Here is a 22436-nt window from a genome sequence, read left to right on the forward strand (position 1 = left end):
TTTTCTACAAAATCTTTTTTCACTAAATATAAGCTTATATTCTTAACCCGTCACCTGTGGAAGGCTTTGTTCAAACTTACATTAGACAATGGATTTAGGCTTCACTTTAATTGTGGACTAAAGCTTTTAAAGCTTATTCTCAAGTAAAAGTGTTAGATATAATATTAATCAGATCATACATGAACATAAAGAGCTATGACATAAAATAATCAGTGTGAAACGGTCACAGCCGTGTACGTTAACTTCGCCATCAGGAGTCATACTAGAGATTTTTTCAAAGTAATGATGCAGACAAATCCTTGTTTCGGGCGGACGTCAAACGTGGGAACGAAGTGAAATGTCAATCGTGATGCTGTGAGCACAGATATCTATGGTTTTGGGTATGGGTCGCTCCGGCGAGAGTTATCCACACTTCGCCAGCAGAAATCTTACACAGGGACAGTAGCTAGTCGATGTGATATTTGCTCATGGACTGTCAGTGTCAAGAGAAAGTGTCCGTGCCCATATACACCGGCATTGACAAGGATCGATTTCTGCAGGATATTTACCCTTTGGTAAGAAAATCACTGTACAAAACTAAGGTGGTGGGTGTCGGTTAACATTGAGGTATCAGCAGTAAACGGCAACATTGACAGCTGTTGCTGGACACACTTTATAATAGTTAAGGGGAACGATCGAAGGTTTTCGCGACCTTCATCCTTGTCGAGCATGCACTTAAAAACAGTGAAACAACTTATTCCCTTACCGGTCTGCACCAGTCACGGAACAGCTCATGTGGCACCAGAGTCTATCTTAAACGCGCAGTGAACCAAATAGAGGTTAATTCGACGTTGAAAAGACTAGAAAGAAAAAACAACAACTTTTCGAATGTTGTCTCTTCTTACAGATGTGAGGATGAAAAATGTTACAGGGATATAAATCAAAGGAGAAGTAAATAATTACCATGTGGTAGCATTCACTCTAATCTCAAAAGCAACACGGTTCTGATTTTAATCTCTGGCTCTGAAGAGTGGATATAGTCAGCCTAATAAAAAAGGGGCCTAAGTAACTAAAATCGGCGGTCTTGCCATAAAGGGAAGGGAACATAAAGGGAAGAAGCCTCGGATATTATATATTAGATATACTGAACTGTTTAGACTGACTGGTCTTCCTTTAGTACTGTATATATACTCAATTTAAAATTGTATGTAATTTAAAAAATAGGGATATTAGGAAATGCTGCAACAGCAACAAAGGAAATAGAAAAATAATTAGTCCCAAGCAGCACTGTTTAAACACCTGCAAAACACAATTCTGTCTTTATGGTAGTAGAACTATAGAAGCAAATAATTTCTGGAAAAAAGTTATACTGTGATTTGTTGTTGCCTTGATGCAGGGTCTAGATGCTTTGATATATTGTGAAATTGTAGAACATAAAAGCTAAGAAAACCTTCTGAAACCCCAGAAATACTGATAAAGTAAATCCAGGACACAATGCATCAAACTCAACAATGTGGTGAGAATTCTGCATTACAGGGACTTTGTTTACTCGAAGAATTGTATTTTTTATAAACAAAATACCCCAATTTAGTTGAAGCTGACTTCCTGGAATGCTTTAAGAAACAGCCTTTTGTCCCTTTAATGCTATGTGTTGATTTTGCTGTACTGTGATTGTCTTCCAGAGGACTCCTGCAGTATTGAGAGGTATATCCCTGGGGCCCTGCACTGAAAGGTGGACTGTGGACTACCTCAGTGAAAAAGGAGGGACTACTGAAGTGAAGATTCATGTGTCAGCTGTGCCACAGATGGATTTCTTACGCAAGAATTTCCTGTACAGGTATCTGGTTATTGTATACAACTATATTGATCCTCATAATGCCTCACACATATAGATGTGCAGAGGCCAGTCTGTAACATTGCTGTCTATCCCCAGCTGGCAGGCTTCTGCAGACCTCATCATTTGAAATATCAGGGTATTGGGGCTATACTGAACCCTCTATAGGACCCAAGAACACAGAGGGAACTTCAGCAAATAACAAAGTCCTATATTTCCCAGTACTCTCACAAATAACCCAGTAAAAACCTTATTTACCACTTCTATGCTGCACCTCTGCCCTAATTACTGATCCAATTTAAACTGCACTAGTTCCATTTCATGCATAGGTGGACTGCTTCACTTGTGTTTTAGTCATGTTGTCAATGTCAACTTATAGCATTAAACCAAAAATCCCCTGCTAAATGTACTGTAAATTACAATCAGAATAGCAGTACCAAAATGGACGTTTTAACACCTGCAGACAATCATTTTTCACAGAATATACAGGCACGTTAGAAAACATCAAGAGTATTTCTGAGAGAGCAGTCACAGGTGAACGCCAAGAGACACATGCTATATGAAGTTGTGCCACTTTTAGTACCTGTACGTTAACTTCAAAATCAACTGTTTTAGCCTCCTGCCATGGTCCGCACAGTGCCTCACACAGACAGCAGTGTAGACTCCTAGGCCAGTCTGCTACGCTTGTACTGTTTATAATCAGATTCCACTGAGTTTCTACAGAGCACATCTCAGAGGTCTCTTGAGAAGATTCTGTCCCTGATCTCAGTGTGAGTTATTCAGAGCCTGTGAGGGTGTTCAGCCAATGATTCGTGTGCTCCTGCAGGTCATTACCCTTCTCAGTGTTTGTCAAAAGAGCAGCAGAGGAGAGGCACTCTGAGTACTTCATTTCTGAGGTAGGTCTCCAGCATTCATAGAAATATTAGAACGTTTATTGATGAGAGGTGACCATTCAGCCTCTATGGACTGTTTGGTAGTTAATCTATCTAATCTATCTAAACTCTCACAGTTCTGAAGTCCCAGTGCAACAGGACCATTCATGTGCTGTTATAATTATCCCTATATTTTTACCACTTCATTCTCACTGCAACCCCTTAGCCTTGTTCAGAAGTAGCCCTCCATTCTATCAGGGTGCACGAGTGGATGTGGATGTGGTGTTGTGTGCATGTGTGTTTACCGACAGTCCTGTTTTTCAGAGCTCTGTAGCCCTGCCAGCAGGGGGGAGCAATAGGAAAGGGCAATGCCCCCTGACTGCTTGTGGTCTTTCATCTCTCTTTAACAAAGGTGAATGCTTAGCAAGTGGACTGAATCATACCTAATTAACCTGGCTAAGCCGCTGTAATTGGGATTAATTGGCGGGGGGTAGGGCTAATTCTGGCACCAAACCCCACTTATTGTAATCACCTACCACTTGTCTCTCCCTCCATTTCTTTCTTTCATCTTACCTTTTTACTTCTGCTCTCCCAAATATTCACAAAGTATTGTGTTCCCTGTCACGTCAGTGAAGTGTTTCTTTATCAAATGGGACAGGAGACCATGCCTGCTTCTGGTGAGATGGTAACACCAGTAGAAGCATGTGTGTTGAAAAGTAACAGTTTTAAAATAATGAGTCTTATGCAAATAGGACTTAGTTACATTGTAAAGTAACCAGACACCCCTCTGTTATTTTTCAAAATGGCCCTGGCTACCTCTGTCTCTGTCTTTACAGGAGGAGAGCTACTACCTGCGATCACTGGGACAGGACTCTCGCAGGGTGAGTAGTCTGGGTTAGTGTCTGTCCTCCTCTGTGCCTTTACTTGGAATGGCTACAAGGATTGTGTGTTGTAACATCTGTCTCGTTCTCTCATTTCATCCCCTTGCTTTTCATATTTTACTCTTTTTCTCCCATTTGCTCTACACTCATTTTTCCTGTTGTTGGGGGCTCTCGACAGACAGACAGTTCATACTACATTGACAGTTCTCCCTTTGTCTGTTTCTTTTTTCTTTTGCTCTCTCTCCTGCTGTTTTTCTGTCTTTTATTTTCCTCTGTCTTTCTCCTAGGAAGCAGCTGACATCCAGAAGCAGTTCCCTGGCCTGGCAGAGGACTTCTGTATCCCAGAGTTCTTTGAGGCAGAGCGATTCTTTTCAAGTGTATTCAGGATCAGTTCCCGAGGGCTGCAGCTGTGGACACACTATGATGTGAGAGAGGGATGGTGGAACACGCAGAACAGAAAGATGGGGGGAAAGGATAAAGGGCAAGAGAGGGATGGTAGAGGAGTTAAGAGCAGAGGTGCACATCTGATGTTTTGGGCAGTCTGCTCTGGGGGACCCTTCTTCTGTCCCCACACTCACATTATGTCCACTTTCTGTCTCTTTCCCTCCTGCTCTGTAGGTGATGGATAACCTCCTGGCCCAAGTCACTGGGAGGAAGCGTGTTGTTCTCTTCAGCCCCCGAGATGCACAGCACCTCTACCTATCAGGTGAGGGTGGAGGTCCTCATTGTGATGCTGTAACATGCTGTAATAAACACTAAGGTTATTACTGTGCTTTTGTCTGTGTGTCTGTCTCCAAGGTGACAAGTCTGAAGTTCTGGACATTGACAATCCTGATTTAGGCCGGTATCCTGGATTTGTGAAAGCGCAGCGTCACGAGTGCATCCTGGAGCCAGGAGACCTGCTGTTCATCCCAGGTACTGAAGTCTGTTGAGTGCCAGAGGCTCTGGGGAGATAGTTTAGACCTGGGGTTGTGTTAGAAGACCTTAGAAGAAATGCTGTCTTGTTCTAGAATTGGCGGAAAACTGAATTCAACATTGTGGGGAGTTGCCAGTACAGGTGATGGGGGCTAAAAGAGAGATTGGTATAACAGAGCTTTGATGTTTATCGATTCTACTTGTAAAGAATACAAACTGAGATGACGGGATTCAACCACCAGCACAGTGACTCTGTCCTCCACATTCTCATGGGTCTGGTAGGGTGCGTTATCCCTGCAGTGTTTTTGACACAATTGGCAATCATAATCAGGCTACATTCCAATACCATATATTTGAATAACTTTAGCTGTAGTTACCCTTCTGCTACATGTGTTGTGACCTTAAACTGCTAGAAAAAACACAACTTTGTGTGTGTGAGAGATAATACCTCATCTGAACTGATTCCAGGCTGCTTTTTGGTGGACAACCTGCAGAGGCACTGCAGAAATACTTGCATGGTAAAACTCTGAGATGTTCAGATGGCAGATGAGTGCAGTCAATAGTAACATCTCACACCTTTGCATGGAATATGAACTTCACTGCAAACATATCTTCAGTTTCATATCTATATAATTTTTGACACTTGCTCCCTCTTACAGCTCTGTGGTTCCACAACACCTTGGCTCTGGAATTTGGGGTAGGTGTCAATGTATTTTGGAGGCACCTCCCGCCGGAGTGTTATGACAAAAACGACCCCTATGGGAACAAAGACCCAGTGGCGGCATCGCGGGCTATGCAAGTGTTAGAGCGTGCTTTACGGACCCTGGAAGAGTTGCCGCCAGAATATCGGGACTTCTATGCCCGGCGGATGGTGCTTCACATACAGAGCCGTGCTTTTAACCCCCAGCCATCAGAGGTGCCTAAGGAACAGGGCTCTGATGCAGATGGAATGGCAGAAGACCATAGGACTACAACTCCTAACAGCCCTCTCTCTCTTCCGGACAAACAGTGAATGTCAGTTTTGGAGGGGTTTTTTTGTGTCCTGTGCACATATTTTGATTTAGGGGAGGTTTAGGTTTGGCACAATAAAGCCACGAGGAGATATAAAAACATGGTCACCCATGACTATCTGAATCAAGCTCTGGGTGATGCATGAGATCATGTTGCCAGATGCAGCCATGTTTTTATGTGCACATTTGTGTCTGTTCAGCTGTATAAATGTATTCAAGTGTAAGTCCCTTTGGAAAAAAGCATCAACTGTATAAGAATAATAAGAAGCATACAATCCTGTTGTCAGGCCAAGTCTTTATTTTACTCAGTCTGGAAAAAAAACACATAAAATCAGTCTCAAATAGAGCCATAACTGTCAAGGGGGACTACCCCAGATGATTTATAAAGACTGAATGAATCACAAAAAGAGTACAAATCAGATACTGAACTATAGATACAATAAAAATTTGCTTCTTTTTTGCTTTGAAAGTAACACCATGCTATTCTGTAATGGTGGGGGTAGAGGAGAACTCCTTTGGCACCAGAGAGAAGAGTATTAGGGCTCTCAGCAGGGGAATACATTGGGACTATTCTGGCACTGGGCCTGCTGGTCACTTCAGGGCTGCAACTGGCAGTACTGTCCCACTTCTCAGAACACTAGACAAATCAGTTTGAGGGAGGCAACACCAAAATGAGAAAAAAGAGGCAGAGGCAGGAGAGCTTGCTTGTTTGAGGTAAAGTGACATCCACAATGAGTAAGGTTCAGGTTTTTTAATTAAAAAAAATAACTTTTTTTTAATTAAACAAAAGTGAAGCATTCCACCTTTTCATTAAATGGAACTAGAGCAGTTTAAATTGGATCAGTAGTTTGAGCAAGGGTGCAGCATAGAGGTGGTTAGCACAGGCCAGGTTTGGGATATTAGCAGAAGTGAAGGGAAGCGTTTAGGGTCCTGCAGTATACCCAGGTAAAACCAGGAGTTTGAATAATTCCCATTATTTCAAAGCCTTTACCAGCTGTCAGGGGTGTAGGCATACCCCAGCCTCCACAAGACAGAAGAAAGAAATGGAAGCTAGTCTGCCCACTTCACTTGCTCATGCCTTTAAGAACACGGGCCCTGTCACTCCTTGCCTCCGCAGAGCCAGATCCCATGCCCCTGCCTCCCTCTGTCTTACCCTTCCCAGCCCAACGTTAAGGCATCTGCTGAGAGAGCTCACTGTAAGCATGGTGCCACCAGCTTTACTCTCTGTTCCTCTGTTTTTGGCGTGGTGTTGGCGGACAATCAGGATTCTGAGATGAGGCACCTGGAGCTTTGCTGCGTGATCCCTGGATAGGGAGTCATGGGCCAGCTGCCAGAGAAGGCTGGGGTCTTTAATGAGAGTTGTTGTGAGGCTGGTTTTATCATTCTTTGTCACGAATATGCCCTGATAGCTTCTGGGGTTCTTTAGTAGCCTGTCATCTAATACTTTGCTTGTTAGAAGACCATGATTTCCGTTGGGCTTTATGAGAATACTCGAGTGATGCCCAGAGGCTCTTAGGGAGAGGGGGTTTTCAGTAAAAAATGGGGTCTGCCTGGTATAGACCCTGCCAGCCAGAGGCACACCCGCATGTCTCTCATGAGGGTTCGCAACATTCGTCTTGTGTGCACTGCTGGGCAGTGTGGGAGGCATATAGAAGTCAATGGTACCCGCGCTGCGTCGACCCAGGGTCAGGATGCCAGCGGCGTGGTTGCCGGGGCCCATCAGCAGATCCAGCAGACGGCAGTGACACTGGCGCGTGCGGCAACACCGGGGGAACGCCTGGCACAGGGGCGGGCAGAGGGAAAGGAGGACGAAGAGCAGCAGCGCGGCAAACATGTCCTGAGAGAAGAGAGCAGTACAAATGAATTTCTCCCAGAGAGAGTGCAACACGCACTGGATCAGAGTGCAAGACACAGTACTGACTGTACACTGTTAGACTGAAAACCTCACCCCTCTGCACACACCTCTGGCTTACCAGCCAGGGAAAAAACACTGTTAAGCATGCAACCTGCCAATAGGTCTACTGACACATAACAACCACGTACAGTGTATTTTTGACGAAAAATAGTAGTTGTTCTAGAAAGCTTTCTATAGCCTAATTGAAAATCATTTATGCTGGTGATCAATAGGCAGACAGGTTGGTCAAAAGACTTAATAGCCAGCACTATATTAAAAGTATTGAATGTATAGTATTAAGAGACTATAGAACCATATAGTATACACCCAAGTATGAACAATTAGGGGTACCACTGGACACACTTCAATGTAACTGATCACGATAACTTCCTATTCCTTCAAAAGCGTATTTTTTGCTTCACAAAGCAGCAGATCATATAGTGTACACTGAGAGTTCACTCACCTGTCTTGTAGTGCCGAGAGTCCAGGTTGTGCGCTGATGAAAATGCATGTCGGAGATCTATAGCCCACAAAAACTGAAAAACGAGAGTGTGATAAGACGGGCAGCCTCTGCCAAGCCGAGTAAGTGGCTGAGTTGGCTGACTCTCACTGCATCTCTAGGAAAGGAGAAGGCTTCCCAATCACATGCACCCCCCGATCAGAGGCACTGGAATGTGTGTGCACCCAGCAGAAGGTAATATTTGCTAGAGCTGGGGAGGGGGAGGGGGATTACTGGCAGCTCATCAATAATGGATGAGAGTAACGATTTTGCCCCGCTGTTCGTCAAAAGGCCGGAGCTGCAGGGGTGGTAAGAGGGGGTAACTAAAGGCCTGGATGGCACAGTTAGGGGTGGCTTTGCTCTGTGAGAGGTGGCAGGCTGTGTGGGGATGTAATGGCATGGTTAAATCCACAAACTTAGCATTTTGACAAACAAGACCAGTTTAGAAAAGAGATGATCCATTTAAGCTTATATTTAAAAGTGTCTCTCTGCCCCCCACCAATTCTTTCATTCCTCATCCCTTTCAGTCACTATAGTATTGTAATGATGTGTAATGATAGGATTTCATGTTGTCTTTATTGTATTTTTCTGTACTTCTATGCGTGCCATTTCTTTTTATTGGTGAAGGTTAACAAGCAATACTGCCAAATTTGGGATAATTAAGGTTTTCCGATCTAATCCAATCTCTTCCACACCACTTCCTTTTCCGTTCTGTCTTTCAGCTCGTGGGGTGTGAAGACAGCTGGAGCCTGGCTGGACAACGTGGTGATTCTTGTGTCAGCGGGTATGTGCAAACAGATTGTAGCCCTAGAGGTTCTTCCTGTCTAGATTCATACTGACTCTCTTTTTGCACAGGACGAGAAATGTGAAGTTGTGAAGAAAGGTTTCAATTCCTAGGTTAATGAACCGCTAAACCACTTCCATTCAAACAAGATGGAACAAGGTCTAAATATAATTTACATTTCTATTTGAACCAATCATTTGAACTCAAATTAGAAACAAATCATTTTAGTATTACAGAACTTTATTTGCTAGGCTTTAGTGCTCTTCTGACATCTGGTCTAGTGTCACAAGTACTGTGACTATTGTGCTTTGTTTTTGCAAAAAAAAAATCTTCAAGCAATCTGCATCATTTTGCCCTGCAAACCAGAATCAAAAACAGTATGGACATGCATTATGTTACTCAGCATTTTGAGTTTCTAGAAAAACACTGATAGAAAACTACTATTGCTAAATTATGCACACATACAATACAAACAGTAATTAATAGAAACAATCTGTTTCCAGTGGCTTCCAGATTAAGGGAAGATGTAATGACCTATTTTTCAATAGAAATTTCTAAGAAAAAGTAATTTCAGTACTGCAACAGCAAAAGAACCATTAAGGATGAAGTAAAATATATCTGGGATGATAATGGGAAACTGCAATGAAAGGAAAATGGTGATGTACTACATGGGTATTTCAATCAAATGTTCACTAAGCAATGTCAACTATGTCAACAACGTGCTTCAGGCACGGGAAAGACGAAGTTCTATATTACATACTGTAGTGTTCATATAGAAGAGACAAGTGTCTTGGGGTACACGAAGCTCTCAAGATCAACACATCCCTAGGGTCAGATGGTACTGTATTTCACAAATTGTACTCAAGGAAACAAGAAGCCTTATTCAAATTTAAAACTGGAGGCAAGCCTTTAGTAGAGGCCAAGCTTGAGGGTAACATACTACCGAGCCATGTTGTCGAGCTGTTGGGGCGACTACCCCAGCTTCTTTCAAGAAACGGTCAGATGAGCGCCTTGGATTATATACTGTACGGAAACGTGCTGGTACAGCCGGGTTAATACAACCCTTGTGCTCATGTGTACTGCGTCCTCCACTCGACAGGTGGCGATAGCGAGATGAGCTGCAGAGAACAGTAAGAGGAAGTAAATAAAGATGCAGAGAGAGAGAAGCTGGTAATAGAATATCGTTAATGCCGGTGGTCATCTTCGCAGGAATAACCCAAAACCCATTTTGCTCATGATCTAGGTAAAGGGAAGAAAATGGCATTTGTCACCGCGAACTGGAATCCTCTGGGCGAAGCCTTCTACAGGTGTGTAGTCACTGATTTGGGCTGTGATGGACACCACCGACGGGGCGGTGGGGGGTCATGTGATAGTCAGGGTCGCTTTGCCTGTGCGGGCAGTTATAATGACAAGTGTATATTAGCAGTAGCGTGAACTCTCGATTTTTTTTCATTCTCAGCTAATTGCTGGTAGTGGAATTAGCTGTAATTCCATTAGCTGAAAAGTATGAATAAACCTAGACATCATGCAAACCCCTCTTTTTGAAAAGAGGAATGTTCATTGATTCAGCGAGCTGGAGAAATCGATATAATTGGTGTGAAGTAGCTGTTGGTGTGTAGCTCTCTGCTTGAATGCACCGTTGAATGTTTGCGTGGATAATATAATATTGCAGACTTAACCGGGCATCCCAAATCCGTACTGACTAACAGTAAGACGATGGCAGAGGTGAGGAAGAAGGAGGGATAGACAGAAAGACCGAGATGCGAATGTGTGCCTCTGACCCTTAACTTGTCCACTCGGACAAGCTCTGAATAGTCTAGTTTTCTCAAAACGCATTCATGGTACCGATATCACCGCGCTGTACGGCTGCGTAACATCACAATATGCATAATGCACAAAGGTTAACTACAAGATACAATTCTGCAGTGCTTGTGTGTGCTGACTTTGTTCTTGTTGTGTTCTATACAATCGTCGCTTTGTTGTGTGTCATATTAGCATAGCATATCTGTCGCTGTGTTATCGAGTATTGCAGTTACTTGTGTCTTCCAATGACCAGTTGGTGGCACTGTTATCTCGGAATATCCCCCAATCCATGCCCCAGTACAGTGACTGGGGACAGTGCTTTTTAAAGCTTATTTTAATTATGTATTTTCTACTATTTTCTGTATTTTTCATGTATTTCATATTTTTCTGTGTTATAGTGCTGTAACCCAGGGATGCTGTGGATAATAGTGTAAATCCTACTAATTTGTTTAAGACTGAATGTTGAATTATTAATCTGAGAAAATAAACTAGTAAAGAAGTAAAATTGAGTGAAACTGCATGAATTTAAGAATTAAAGACAGAGTACCATCATATATCTCCAGTTGCTGTAAGAGTTGCTACTTGGTCACTACAGATCCCATGGCACTGTTGTAAGAATAGGGTTGTTAACTCTGGTGGTATGGCTAAATTCTTTTTTGAGCTAGTACAACCTGGCCTTGTGAAATGACCCTCTTAATTCACTTATTGAAGCACTTTTGTACTTTCTCACCATGTAGTCAGTCTTCTTTTACATAATGGCTTCTTCCTGACACCCAGGTGCATGCTGTACTTTTGTCATGGCTGGTATGTGTTGTTTGATTTTGAGATGGCTGGTGATATCAGTGAACTATGAATCACCTAGCAAGCATGTGATCTTTTCTGTCTGGTGTCACAGGAAGATCGAGCTGTATGTGATGGGCTGGAACCTAAAGGAGGGACTAAAAGACTGTCTGATTGCCGCAGCGCCATACGGGGGTCCTATCGGTGGGCATTTTAGACATCTTTCTTTTAGTTTCCTTCACTCCCACCCTCTTCCTTCCCCCTTTTGTCTGCTTTCTGTCTCTCTGTGCATCCCCTATCTGTCTCTGCCTCTCCACTTCTTTATCTTATCTTCCCCATTGCTGCCTCACTTTCTTTCTCTCCTGCCTTCAGTTCAAAGCAGCTTTATTGGGATGGCAAGGTCACAGCAGTAAATGCTTCCAAAAGCAATCATATCAGAAAGTCCATTGCATGCCAAAAGGCACAAGGTAATGGGATATTGAACATAAAATGGTGAAAATAGTCCAAATGTGCTTTTATTTATGGTAAAGCACCATATGCGACTGGCTTTCTCTAACAATTATTGACTTCAGGATGAACCTCACTTCATCACGTCTTCAGATTCACCCAGATAATAAAAGACATTCAGAAGTGCATTTAAAGAAAGCATTTCCAGTCCACATTGAACATGCATGTACAGTAGAATGTGAAGGCATGGTTGTTCAGACTGTACCCCCAAATTGTTCTCTCTCCCTCTCTACCTCACTCTCAGCCCTGTTGAAGGGACACCAGAAGCGCTCTCCCACTGCTCGGCCCCAGCTGGAGATCTACTCTGCATCCGGCTCTCTCCTGGCCAGCTTCTTGGTATGCAGTCAGGACACACTTTGCCTTTGTACAGCGGCATACTGTTTGTTCTGCAATTGTTGTGTACATTTTATTTCCCTGTAACGCTCTTCTGCGGAGTGCACCTGTGTTTCTGTGAAGGTGTATGATTGTGAAGAATGCTGTACACGCGTGTGACAGTGTCTGTATCTCTGTTCTCAGTGGAAGAGTGGCACAGTCGTGGCCCTGGGCTGGACAGTCAGCGATGACCTGTTGTGTGTGCAGGAGGATGGTTCTGTTCTGCTGTATGACCTGTTTGGTGACTTCAAGAGGCATTTCAGCATGGGCAATGTAAGTACCCCGCACAGTCACAGAGCTTTCATCTGCTATGTGCTCTTATCGATAAACACCTATTTTGTGAATTATTAAGAAAGAAAGCTTATAGGTGTAGTGTTTAGAGCTGAGAGTCCTGGAAGAGAGAGAGGGAGGTGGTGAAGGCAGAGGTGTTTGGGCTTATGCTTACAGCTCGGAGCCATGGAGTATTAATCAGTGGTTCAAGCCAAGAGACTCAAACACTGATTTGCTTTGTATCTTCTTGTTCATAGGAAGTCCTTCAGAACCATGTGATTGAAGCTAAGGTCTTCCACTCACCCTATGGGACAGGGGTAGCTATACTGACTGGAGCATTCAGGTTTACCCTGGCAACCAACATTGATGATCTCAAACTGCGTCGCTTGCCTGAGGTCCCAGGTACTGGCCTCATTGTTTTCAAGTGTATTTAAACCTGTCTGTCCACCTGCTTGTTTTGTTGTCATTGTGTATGTATCTCAGAATGTTTCTGCCTTGCATTTCTGACATTCTGGATATCAGTTTTTCTGTGTGTTCACAAATGGTTTCACTCAACATCCTGACTGACTGTGAGCCAGTTCCTATGTCTTTCTATTACAGTGACAATGTTTTTTATGTCCCCTGCAGGGCTACAGGGGGCGCCCTCATGCTGGGCTGTGCTAACTCAGGACAGACAGACCAAGGTGCTGCTGGCCAGTGGGAGTGACCTGTACATACTGGACAACACATCCTGCACTGCTGTGGTGAGATGTGCACATATACGCGTTAAAATATATACAAACCATCACAGTGTAGTGTCTATTGTTACCCGTCACGCTAAATGCATGTTTGTTCTTTGTAGACACCCCCAGGCATTGACCCCCAGGTCAGCAGCTATATTCAGATGGCCATCTCCTTCAGCTATAAATACCTGGCCTTGTTCACAGACGCAGGGCACGTGTGGATGGGCACTTCCAACCTCAAGGTGAGTGTTGAGGGGGACCATGCAGGACACACACCTGCTTTCTCTTAAGTTGCCAAATGCACAGTGTGCATATTGGGTATGCAGAGTGTATACAGCTCTTACACATACTGGTGTGAATGTGCTACAGACATGATTGGAGTCTGGGAAGGCACGATCAGGTGGTTGTGTGTTCTTTTAACATTGTATGTGCTAGCCCTGAACTTCTCTATGAGAAACACAGTGGTGCAGTAGATATTATTTGAATTTCTAAATAGAGGGAATAACTTCTTTGGAGAAAGGGGTGTGGAGAAAATTGCTGAGCAGTGGGGCTGCGGGGAGGGGCTTCCTTTGGCAGATTCAGGATCTGCGTTTTCTCTTGCAGGAAAAGCTCAGCAAAGTGGACACCAAGGTGCGCACCCCACCTAAGCAGATGGTCTGGTAAGTGTTTGCGTGTGAGATGATATGTCAGGCATTACCGGCAGTTGTTGTGTTTACAGAACACGTTTTCTTCTCAGGTGTCGCCGGCCCAAGAGCCAGCAGCCTTCAGTGGTGGTGATGTGGGACCGACTGCTCCTGGTGGCTGGAGAGTGTAATGAGACCATCCAGTATCCTCACCAAAAGCATTTAGATGGGTAGGCCTGTTGAGGGATTGAGGGGTTGGGCAGTAATTTGAGGAAGAATTCAACATGTGTGATGAATAGCACGAGATATATGCCTTCAATGAAGATTAAAATTAGATATGATGAACAGAGTGGAGTCATGATGTATGATTTATCAAAAGGTCTGACTTGTATCTGTACTTCCCTGAATCTCTGAGCTGGTCAGAACAACAGTTTTGAGGCATGTTTTGGGGCTACGGCATTCTCTTTCATTGTCCTTGACCGTTGGCACTGGTATCACTTGGACGATGATTCGATTCTGATTCCAGAGCTGGACGGCGTCAGAATCATCAACAGCACACACCATGAGATGCTTCAAGAAGTACCAGGTCAGGACACATTCTGACACAACTGCAGTGACACTCGGATAACCAGCAAACAATGTCATAATTTCCTACTGTTACAGTACACTGCTCTCTGCCTTGTGATATTGTTCACAAACCCATCTGTCTTGTACTGTCCTGTCACCTCATGCTGTATTGTTTTGCACTGTGCAGTAGTCCTGTGCTTTACTGTTTTATTTCCCAGTTCACTAATTACTGTGCCATACTGTACTCTACTTTGCTAACCAGTCATCTCACATTGGTTTTTGCTCTCTTATGTTTCAGGGCCCTGTGAGGAGATTTTTAAGATTGCTTCCATGGCCCCTGGTGCTCTGCTGTTGGAGGCACACAAGGAATACGAGGTGAGAAAAGGCTGTAGTATTTCTATGCGTCTTTCTCTTTCAGTGTCTGCACTCTTCTGTCTTGCTCAATGCATGTGTTAAATGTCTTATCATAATTAATGGTTTGTGATTCCGTTTGCGTGCTTGCTCCTTTGTGTGTGGTGTTGTTAAAATATGCCATTGTCTTTGGTAACAAGAGTCTATGTGTCTGTTTCTGCAGAAGGAGAGTCAGAAGGCAGACGAGTATCTCCGGGAGATAAAGGAACAAAGTCTGCTGGGGGAGGCAGTCAGACAGTGCGTGGAAGCTGCTGGCTTTGAGCATGAGCCAGAGACCCAGAAAACACTGCTGAGGGTGAGAGGGTGGGAGAGAGGGCTATGAAGAAAGAGGAAGTGGAAGTGCGAGAGAAGGAGGTGTGGAGAGGGGGGTGAGAAAGACAAGCTGTAAGAGGGCTTGAGTCAGAGGAGAAGGACAATAGAAGTCAGAGGGAGATATACGAATGTGGAGAGAGACTGAAATGGAGGAGGAAAAAGGATGGCCCTATAGAAAGAGGGAGGTAAGGAGAAGGAGTTATGGAGAAGAAGGTACACATTCAGAGGGGGAGTGGAAAAGTAAAAAGAGACAGAAATGTTTCAAATCGGTGGATTTTGTCTGTCGCACTGTCTGATTTGTAGAAAGTGCGGATTCAGGGATGGGAAGCTCTAGACTGTCACTTTCTCATCACATGTCACAAAGTGACAAAGGCCCACTCTGTGTACTTGGTGGAGGAAGTATAAGTTTCAGGAGGAAGTTGGCAGAAGAAAACACCATGTGAACCCAGTGCTGACATACCTGTGTCTCTTTGATAGTTTCTCTGGGAGTGAAGTGTTAGCTTTTGGAGGACAAAGAGAGGCAGGCCGGAGTCACTGTGTCAACTCATTGCTGACTTTACTTTCTGTCTGTTCAGGCCGCATCCTTTGGGAAGTGTTTCCTCAGTAATTTCCCTCCCGATCTCTTCGTCAGCATGTGCAGAGAGCTGCGGGTCCTGAATGCAGTGCGTGACTATACCGTGGGCATTCCACTCACACACCCTCAGTATCCTCCACAGGGTTCCTCTATCTGTCCATCTTGGGTTTATCTGAATATTGATTTCTAGTTCTATATTCTTGTTGTACAAATGGACTCTGCGGTTCTTTACTGTATCAAATGCTTTGAAATGGATGCTGAATAAAGTAATAACTAATTAGAAACAGAACACAGGCACAGTACCAAATAAACTAAAAATGATTCAATTAAAGCTAATTGAATATTGTGTAGATGTTTTAAATAATTTACAAATATATTTTCTTTTAAACCATATAATAAAAAGTTGTCCAAATTTGATCATAACTTGATTTAACAGTGGATCTTGAAAGGTTGCTTTATAGACTAATACTATCCCTAAAACTTTCTCAAACTTTTTTACTGTTGTCATTCAAATGTACTTGACATAAATAAGAAACCAGACTAGCGTTTGTTACATGTTTACTTTATATACTACTAAAATACAAGCATGCTGTTTCCTAGATTTAGGATGAGGCTGTGTAATAGATAGTAGTAATAATAATAATAATAATTGCTTACACTTATATAGCGCTTTTCTGGACACTCCACTCAAAGCGCTTTACAGGTAATGGGGACTCCCCTCCACCACCACCAATGTGCAGCATCCACCTGGATGATGCAACGGCAGCCATAGTGTGCCAGAACGCTCACCACACATCAGCTATTAGTGGGGAGGAGAGCAGAGTAATGTAGCCAATTCGTAGAGTACCCCAGTGATGTGAAATACATAGCATCAAACAACAGATTTTCAAAAATGCAAAAGTCCACTGTATTGATTTGGTGTGTATACTTGTCTTTCAGTGTGTTAATATGTGTGATACCAATTCATAATTGTGCATTCAGATAATATAGTAAATATGCATGTAATAATGCTAAAAACAGCTCACTTTAGGTTTTGCAGAAACTGTATTTCCTCTACACTGAGTACCAGTGAACCTACACGTCTGTGTGGCTTTCCTGTTGTCCTTGACCTCTTTCTCAGGTATAAGCAGATGACGGTGCAGGTGCTTATAGACAGGTGAGTTGGAGGAGACTCCTGCACAGTTATGGATTGTATATTGTCATTGTATGGGTAGTAGCTGTTTTTGAGTATAGTGCTTTCTACCTCTTTCATACTATTCTGCTCTTTTAATGTTTACTGCAGGCTGGTGTACCGCAGGCTCTATCCTCTGGCTATAGAGGTCTGCCGCTACCTAAAGATCCCGGAGTACCAGGGTGTGAGCAGAGTGCTGAAACACTGGGCCTGCAACAAGGTGAGAAAAATACTGACTGACGTGTACATGGACATGTGGCAACAAAGTCTTGTAGCCCAGATGTTGATGATTCTGTACAGATGTAATGTTTCGCTCTCTCTGGACTATGTGTTTCAGGTGCAGCAAAAGGAGGAGCCTGATGATGTTATTGCACGGGCAGTGAATCAGAAGCTAGGCGATGCAGTGGGGATCTCATATTCAGAGATAGCGGCGCGGGCTTATGAATGTGGCAGGACAGAGCTGGCCATCAAGGTGCTGTCCAACTCTCTCTCACACTAACATAAACACTGAGCAGTGCTGATTTCATACACTCAGTAGTGTGGAGTAGTAATTAGAGCTCTAGACGTTTAACTGGAAGGTTGAGTTTTCAGATCTCTGGGGTTAGGTTATATCTTTGAGAAAGCTTTTCCTTACGTCAGGAAGAAGGCCAGATCTATAAATGGATAGAAGTCTCAGCCAAATGTAAACTCAGATTCCCCTTTTCAAATGACCCTGTAAGACCGAGAAGTACCTTACTTAATACACATACAAAGTCACATTTTACAGGAGGTGTAGTCACATTCTTAACAAACCCTTAGCATCTTAGCAGTCTGTAGTTGCCAAATGTCACTCCCTACAGGACAAATCAGAGGGCTTCTGCAGAGACACAGTTTTCGGGTCTCCTTCTGCTTTGCTCTAATCACTGAGCTCTGAGGGGTGTCTGAGAAGCAGCGGTTTGAATTTACAGAGTACTGTATGTTGAATCTTTCTCTTTCATCTCCCTCCCTCCCTTCTCTCTTAGCTCTTGGAGTTTGAGCCTCGCTCCGGGGAGCAAGTGCCCCTTCTGCTGAAAATGAAGAGAAGTCAGCTTGCTCTGAGCAAAGCGATTGAGAGTGGGGACACAGACCTGGGTATGACATACTGGCACATGAGCTTGTGACACAATCGCAGACTGCACTGTAATACCCTGGACAGCTACACAGTTCTTAATATTTTTTATTACTTGATTTTTTCAAAACCATATGCAGAACTTTGCCAGCCATTGTACTTGCAGAATAGGCCTATAACACTGTATACATGCCTGTTAGATGGCTGAGGGTGCTGCATAATTTCTTATGGGTCAGGATTTTGTGTAAATGGCAGTATATAAGACATATTTTTTCCCCTTTTAGTGTACACTGTGGTTACCTATCTGAAAAATGAGATGAACCGTGGAGACTTCTTCATGACTCTGAGAAACCAGCCAGTTGCTCTGAGTCTGTACAGACAGGTGAGTGAGGGGTTACAGTATATCTGAACGGACATGTATTGAACTAACAACTCATCAACTGTTTAAGCCCCATCAGTACTAACTTGTCCAATTCTCTCTTTCAGTTCTGTAAGCACCAAGAGCAGGACACACTGAAGGACCTGTTCAACCAGGATGATGATCATCAGGAGCTGGGAAACTTCTATGTTAGAGCCAGCTACAGAGAGGGGGTGAGTATATACACTGTCACACACAGAGAAGAGACAGCTATAGTGAGAAAAATGCACACAATGGGGCACAGAAGATCAAGAACCAAGATTGCCTATAGTCCACTGTAAGAGATGGTTCTCCTATCTGTAGAATGTGGGAAGGAAGAAAACCTCTCATACACTTAAACAACCTTGAGAAGACTATGGTTGTTGATTAAATAAGAACCATGGAGGAGAAAGAGAAGAGAGCGGGTTGTGGATTGATTCTTATGCCTGTTCAATCTGTTGTGTTCCTCCTCTACAGAAACTGGAGGCACGCTTAGCTGCCCTGCAGAGTGCAGTTGATGAATACAACAAGGCCAAGAATGAGTTCGCTGCCAAGGTGAGCGAAATTAACTCACTTCTCTGGGGCACTGTAAGCAACTTTTACAAATACTGTTGCCGGTATAATGCAGACACTGATTACTAATGCACAATGTTTTACTTGCTATAGTGGTGCTTCAACTAAACTTTAGCTGTTGAGGATTTTACCGTTGTATTATTTACAGTAAATTATAAGTTATAAGTAGTGATCTCCTTTCCTCAGCGATTGCAAAGTGTGGAATCATAAGTGTTTTGAAGGATGGATTTCGTTCCACAGTCGTTTTTTTTTTTTGCTTGGTGTGGTGCATGGACCGTGGCTGCACTGAGCATCTCGAACACCAGTAGAATACTATTGTTGATCTGTGTATTTGTTGACTCTGGTGGTGTACCCAGTAAGATACATAGTGAGCTAGGAGAAACAGTCATGCAGACAACCGTCTGCTGAGCTCCAGATTGTGCTGTAGGCTAGAAATTCCATGAAAAGATGCACTCTCCTACTTGAGTGCTAGTTCCTTGATTTTGTCTCTACACATCTACATCCTCCTGCATGGGGCTTCTTTTAGAACTGAGGCCTTTTTAGAACTCAGGCCACTGGAGGTGTTTTCCCTTTCTCCCCGTTCTCAACCTTGAAACCCTGATAAATGCAACTTTAGCTGATGGAAGCAATAAGTCAGGTATCAGCTGATTCTGTATCTCTGTCACATCTGCCCTTCTTCTAACCATCTCTCTGTTGCCTTTCCACCTCTGCCACCCTGTTCCACTGTGTTCCTACTGCTGCCACTTTTGTCCTTGTGTGTCCTTCCCTGCAAATTCCTCACTTCCTCTTTACCTTTCCCTCTCCTCTCCCAATTTTCGCAGGCCACAGAGGAACAAATGCGGCTGTTGCGGTTTCAGCGGCGAATGCAGGAGGAGTTTGACCGGCCCTTCATGGATTATTCCCTCCAGGAAACGCTGCACAGCCTGCTCATGGAAGGCCGGATCCGGCCGGCAGAACAGCTTTACAAGGACTTCCGCATTCCAGACAAGAGGTGGGGTGGGGCAGGGCAGCGGGTATTCTGCGTGCCAATGTGACTGTCTCACAGTGTGTGCATCTGTCTTGGTCTGCCTGACTCTCTGTCACCCAGTGTATTTGTCTGTGCACGTGTCCGTCAGGTACTGGTGGCTGAAGATCTCTGCTCTGGCTGAGAAGGAGGACTGGGAGGAGCTCGAGAAATTCTCCAGGAGCAAGAAATCTCCCATTGGATACTTGGTAAGATATCACATCTCGTGTGAAGACACAAGCATGGCCTGTGGACAGATGGACAGTCGTTTCCATGATTTACTATATTGTGTTTGAAATGTATAAAATTCCTGTACTTTAGTACTGTGAACAAAGTCCATTCTTTTGCAGAACTGAATTCAGCCAAATTCTTGAAAATTTGAATTTGTTTTCTGACTGACTTGATTGCCTTTTTAAACTCATAATACGATGTACTGAAAAGTTGACACCATATAAAATATGCATTGTGTGGTCCATGTTTCTGCAGTATTCATGTAGGTTATAGTTGGGTGTTTCTTCTCAGCCCTTTGTAGAAATCTGTGTGAAGCATCACAACAAATATGAGGCCAAAAAGTATGTTTCCAAGGTCACACCAGAGCAGAAGGTGAAGGCACATCTAGCTGTGGGGTGAGTTTCTGTGCCCATCTGTCCTTTATACCCTCCTTTATTTTGCTATATGTCATTTGTAGGCATCCATTTTGTTCTAAAACACAGGGGTCACTGTTTGATTGCCTTCAGTTTATCTTTCTGTCCCTAAACAGTGGGTGGGTTCTCTTCCTGTCAGGGGGCAGTGCGTGGCTCCCTCTCTCTCCTCCTTTCAGCAACAGTGTTGCAGTTCACTTCTTTCTGTCAGAAGTGTGTGAGTCTGTATGTATTGCTACTGTACTGTATGTCTCCCTAGGGATCTGGAGGGGGCAGCAGAGGCAGCCATCGAGCGGCGCAGCGAAGGAGAGATTAGCTTGGTATTGTCCCATTGCCCTCCCTCTGCTGACCGTAGCCTGGTGGACCGCCTCACCCGTGCACGCACCACTGCCAGCAAGAAATAGCCCTTGAAACACATGGCTTCACCCAGAGAGCGCTTGCACACCCCTTGAGAAAGCTTATCCATTGTGGAGAGAGTCAGTCTTAGGAGGGTTGAGGACCAGCCTAGCCTAGAAGAGACCATGCACTCCCAAGAGCTCCTGTTAACCCCACACAAATTCCTCTTCACCTAGAGATTTAAGTCATCTACAGAGTTTGGACGATGGTTCTAGTGCTTTTTGGCCAGCAGGGCCTAACCTCAGACAGTTCATGTCCGCACTCATCTTGGTTTATCTGAATTCCAGTTGAGCTCTCAACTGTTTGTTTAAATTATTCACACCTGCATACCTTACATGTACAAAGGCACACATGGACAACATGTACTCATATATGTTCCTTAACCTACCCTTTGACTTCTACCCAAACAGAGAAGGAAAGACTGCAGGGTCTGAAGTGAAATTAACTGCTCTCCTCAGTATTTCTGTGCTGCATTTTTCAGTGTAAATTGCTGTTGATAAAATTAAACTTTGTGACTTCAGTTCCAACATCTGTGGTCTGTGGTCTGTTAACACACACAAGGCGGTGTGCCAGGCTTGAGTCCGAGTCCAGGTAATGAAATCAGGCCTGGGGGATAATGGGATCTGGACCCAGGCTGAACATGGTTTGCCAGAATGGGCTAAAATGACTTGCCCAGAGACATGTGATTTGGAATAAATTCAAACAGGCTCCAGCCACAGGGCTATTTGAATTTTGTAATAACAAGAAAGAAGTTACAGTCATGGAAAAAAAGTCAAGATATAGCTGCAGTATCAGTGGAGAACCAAAGTCTGATTTATGTAAATAATTTGGCGTAGTTGGCAAACCTGTAAAATGTGCAGATATGAAAATTGGGGGATTAGAAACACTACAGAAGCAGCAATGTGTTGCTATAGACAGTATATACTGTATATAGACAGCAGGCTTGGGTTGAGAAACAGTACATAAGATGCAAATGGGAGAACTGACCTTGAGGAGGTGACATATGGAAGGCATTAGGCATTTACAGTATGTGTACTCCTCAATGTCGTTATCCAGACAATGCAGGGAAGCATTATTATTGTCAAAGACACTTTCAGGGTCTGGGTCAAGTGTAGGTTTATGGTTTTGAGTTTAGGACTAGAGAGTGATGATTTATCTGCACTTTATGGTTAAGGTACAGATAGGGTTAAAGTTTACACACTTCAGCAGTCTAGATTTTGGGTGGCTTAAGATAGTACATAACACCAAATCCACATTTGAGATTTGACAATTGTGATGTAGTTTTGCTTGCATGTACAACTGAATGTGTGGCATCCCTGAACCTAAATACTCTTTTAAATTAGTACTCTAGTATTAATCACTCTTATTAAAAAACAGTTCAGTGGGATAGTATCACTATCAAATCTAAATTTGCTTTGATGTTCTTAAGTGTCACATCAGTAGGAACTGCTGCTTCTTATAAGAACATCTGCTCAGAACTCACAAAATTCTTAGACATTCGGCTCCAACACATTTATCAGTTAAAGTTTAGAAAGAAACAGGCACATGATCACACTGCC

The 22436-nt window shown here is 43.6% G+C and overlaps 3 protein-coding genes across 3 annotated transcripts; 2 read left to right on the forward strand and 1 right to left on the reverse strand.

Annotated features, from left to right (window-relative positions):
• The first annotated feature begins 68 nt into the window (after positions 1-68).
• On the forward strand, positions 69-5766 carry tyw5 (tRNA-yW synthesizing protein 5). Its single transcript, XM_006636453.3, has 8 exons — positions 69-554; positions 1662-1816; positions 2640-2709; positions 3522-3566; positions 3854-3991; positions 4185-4272; positions 4365-4481; positions 5141-5766. Exons 1-8 carry the CDS (start codon positions 468-470, stop codon positions 5491-5493), a joined length of 1053 nt encoding a protein of 350 aa, XP_006636516.1. The 5' UTR covers positions 69-467; the 3' UTR covers positions 5494-5766.
• A 6-nt stretch (positions 5767-5772) lies between these two features.
• Positions 5773-8043, reverse strand: LOC107078776 (uncharacterized). Its single transcript, XM_015358804.2, has 2 exons — positions 7849-8043; positions 5773-7328 (listed from the first exon to the last, which is right to left on the reverse strand). The coding sequence occupies exons 1-2, from the start codon at positions 7894-7896 to the stop codon at positions 6564-6566; spliced, it is 813 nt and encodes a 270-aa protein (XP_015214290.2). The 5' UTR covers positions 7897-8043; the 3' UTR covers positions 5773-6563.
• Positions 8044-9787: 1744 nt separating this feature from the next.
• Positions 9788-21404, forward strand: vps16 (VPS16 core subunit of CORVET and HOPS complexes). Its single transcript, XM_006636421.3, has 24 exons — positions 9788-9975; positions 11367-11455; positions 12003-12094; positions 12275-12403; positions 12658-12802; positions 13028-13143; positions 13242-13364; positions 13726-13781; positions 13859-13948; positions 14237-14331; positions 14611-14687; positions 14887-15018; positions 15611-15738; positions 16730-16765; positions 16892-17000; positions 17118-17252; positions 17782-17890; positions 18152-18249; positions 18354-18458; positions 18742-18819; positions 19659-19828; positions 19953-20049; positions 20363-20466; positions 20741-21404. The coding sequence occupies exons 1-24, from the start codon at positions 9926-9928 to the stop codon at positions 20883-20885; spliced, it is 2508 nt and encodes an 835-aa protein (XP_006636484.1). The 5' UTR covers positions 9788-9925; the 3' UTR covers positions 20886-21404.
• The last annotated feature ends 1032 nt before the right edge of the window (positions 21405-22436 follow it).

Source organism: Lepisosteus oculatus, chromosome 12 (genome assembly GCF_040954835.1).
Source record: "Lepisosteus oculatus isolate fLepOcu1 chromosome 12, fLepOcu1.hap2, whole genome shotgun sequence".
Lineage (NCBI taxonomy): Eukaryota > Metazoa > Chordata > Actinopteri > Semionotiformes > Lepisosteidae > Lepisosteus > Lepisosteus oculatus.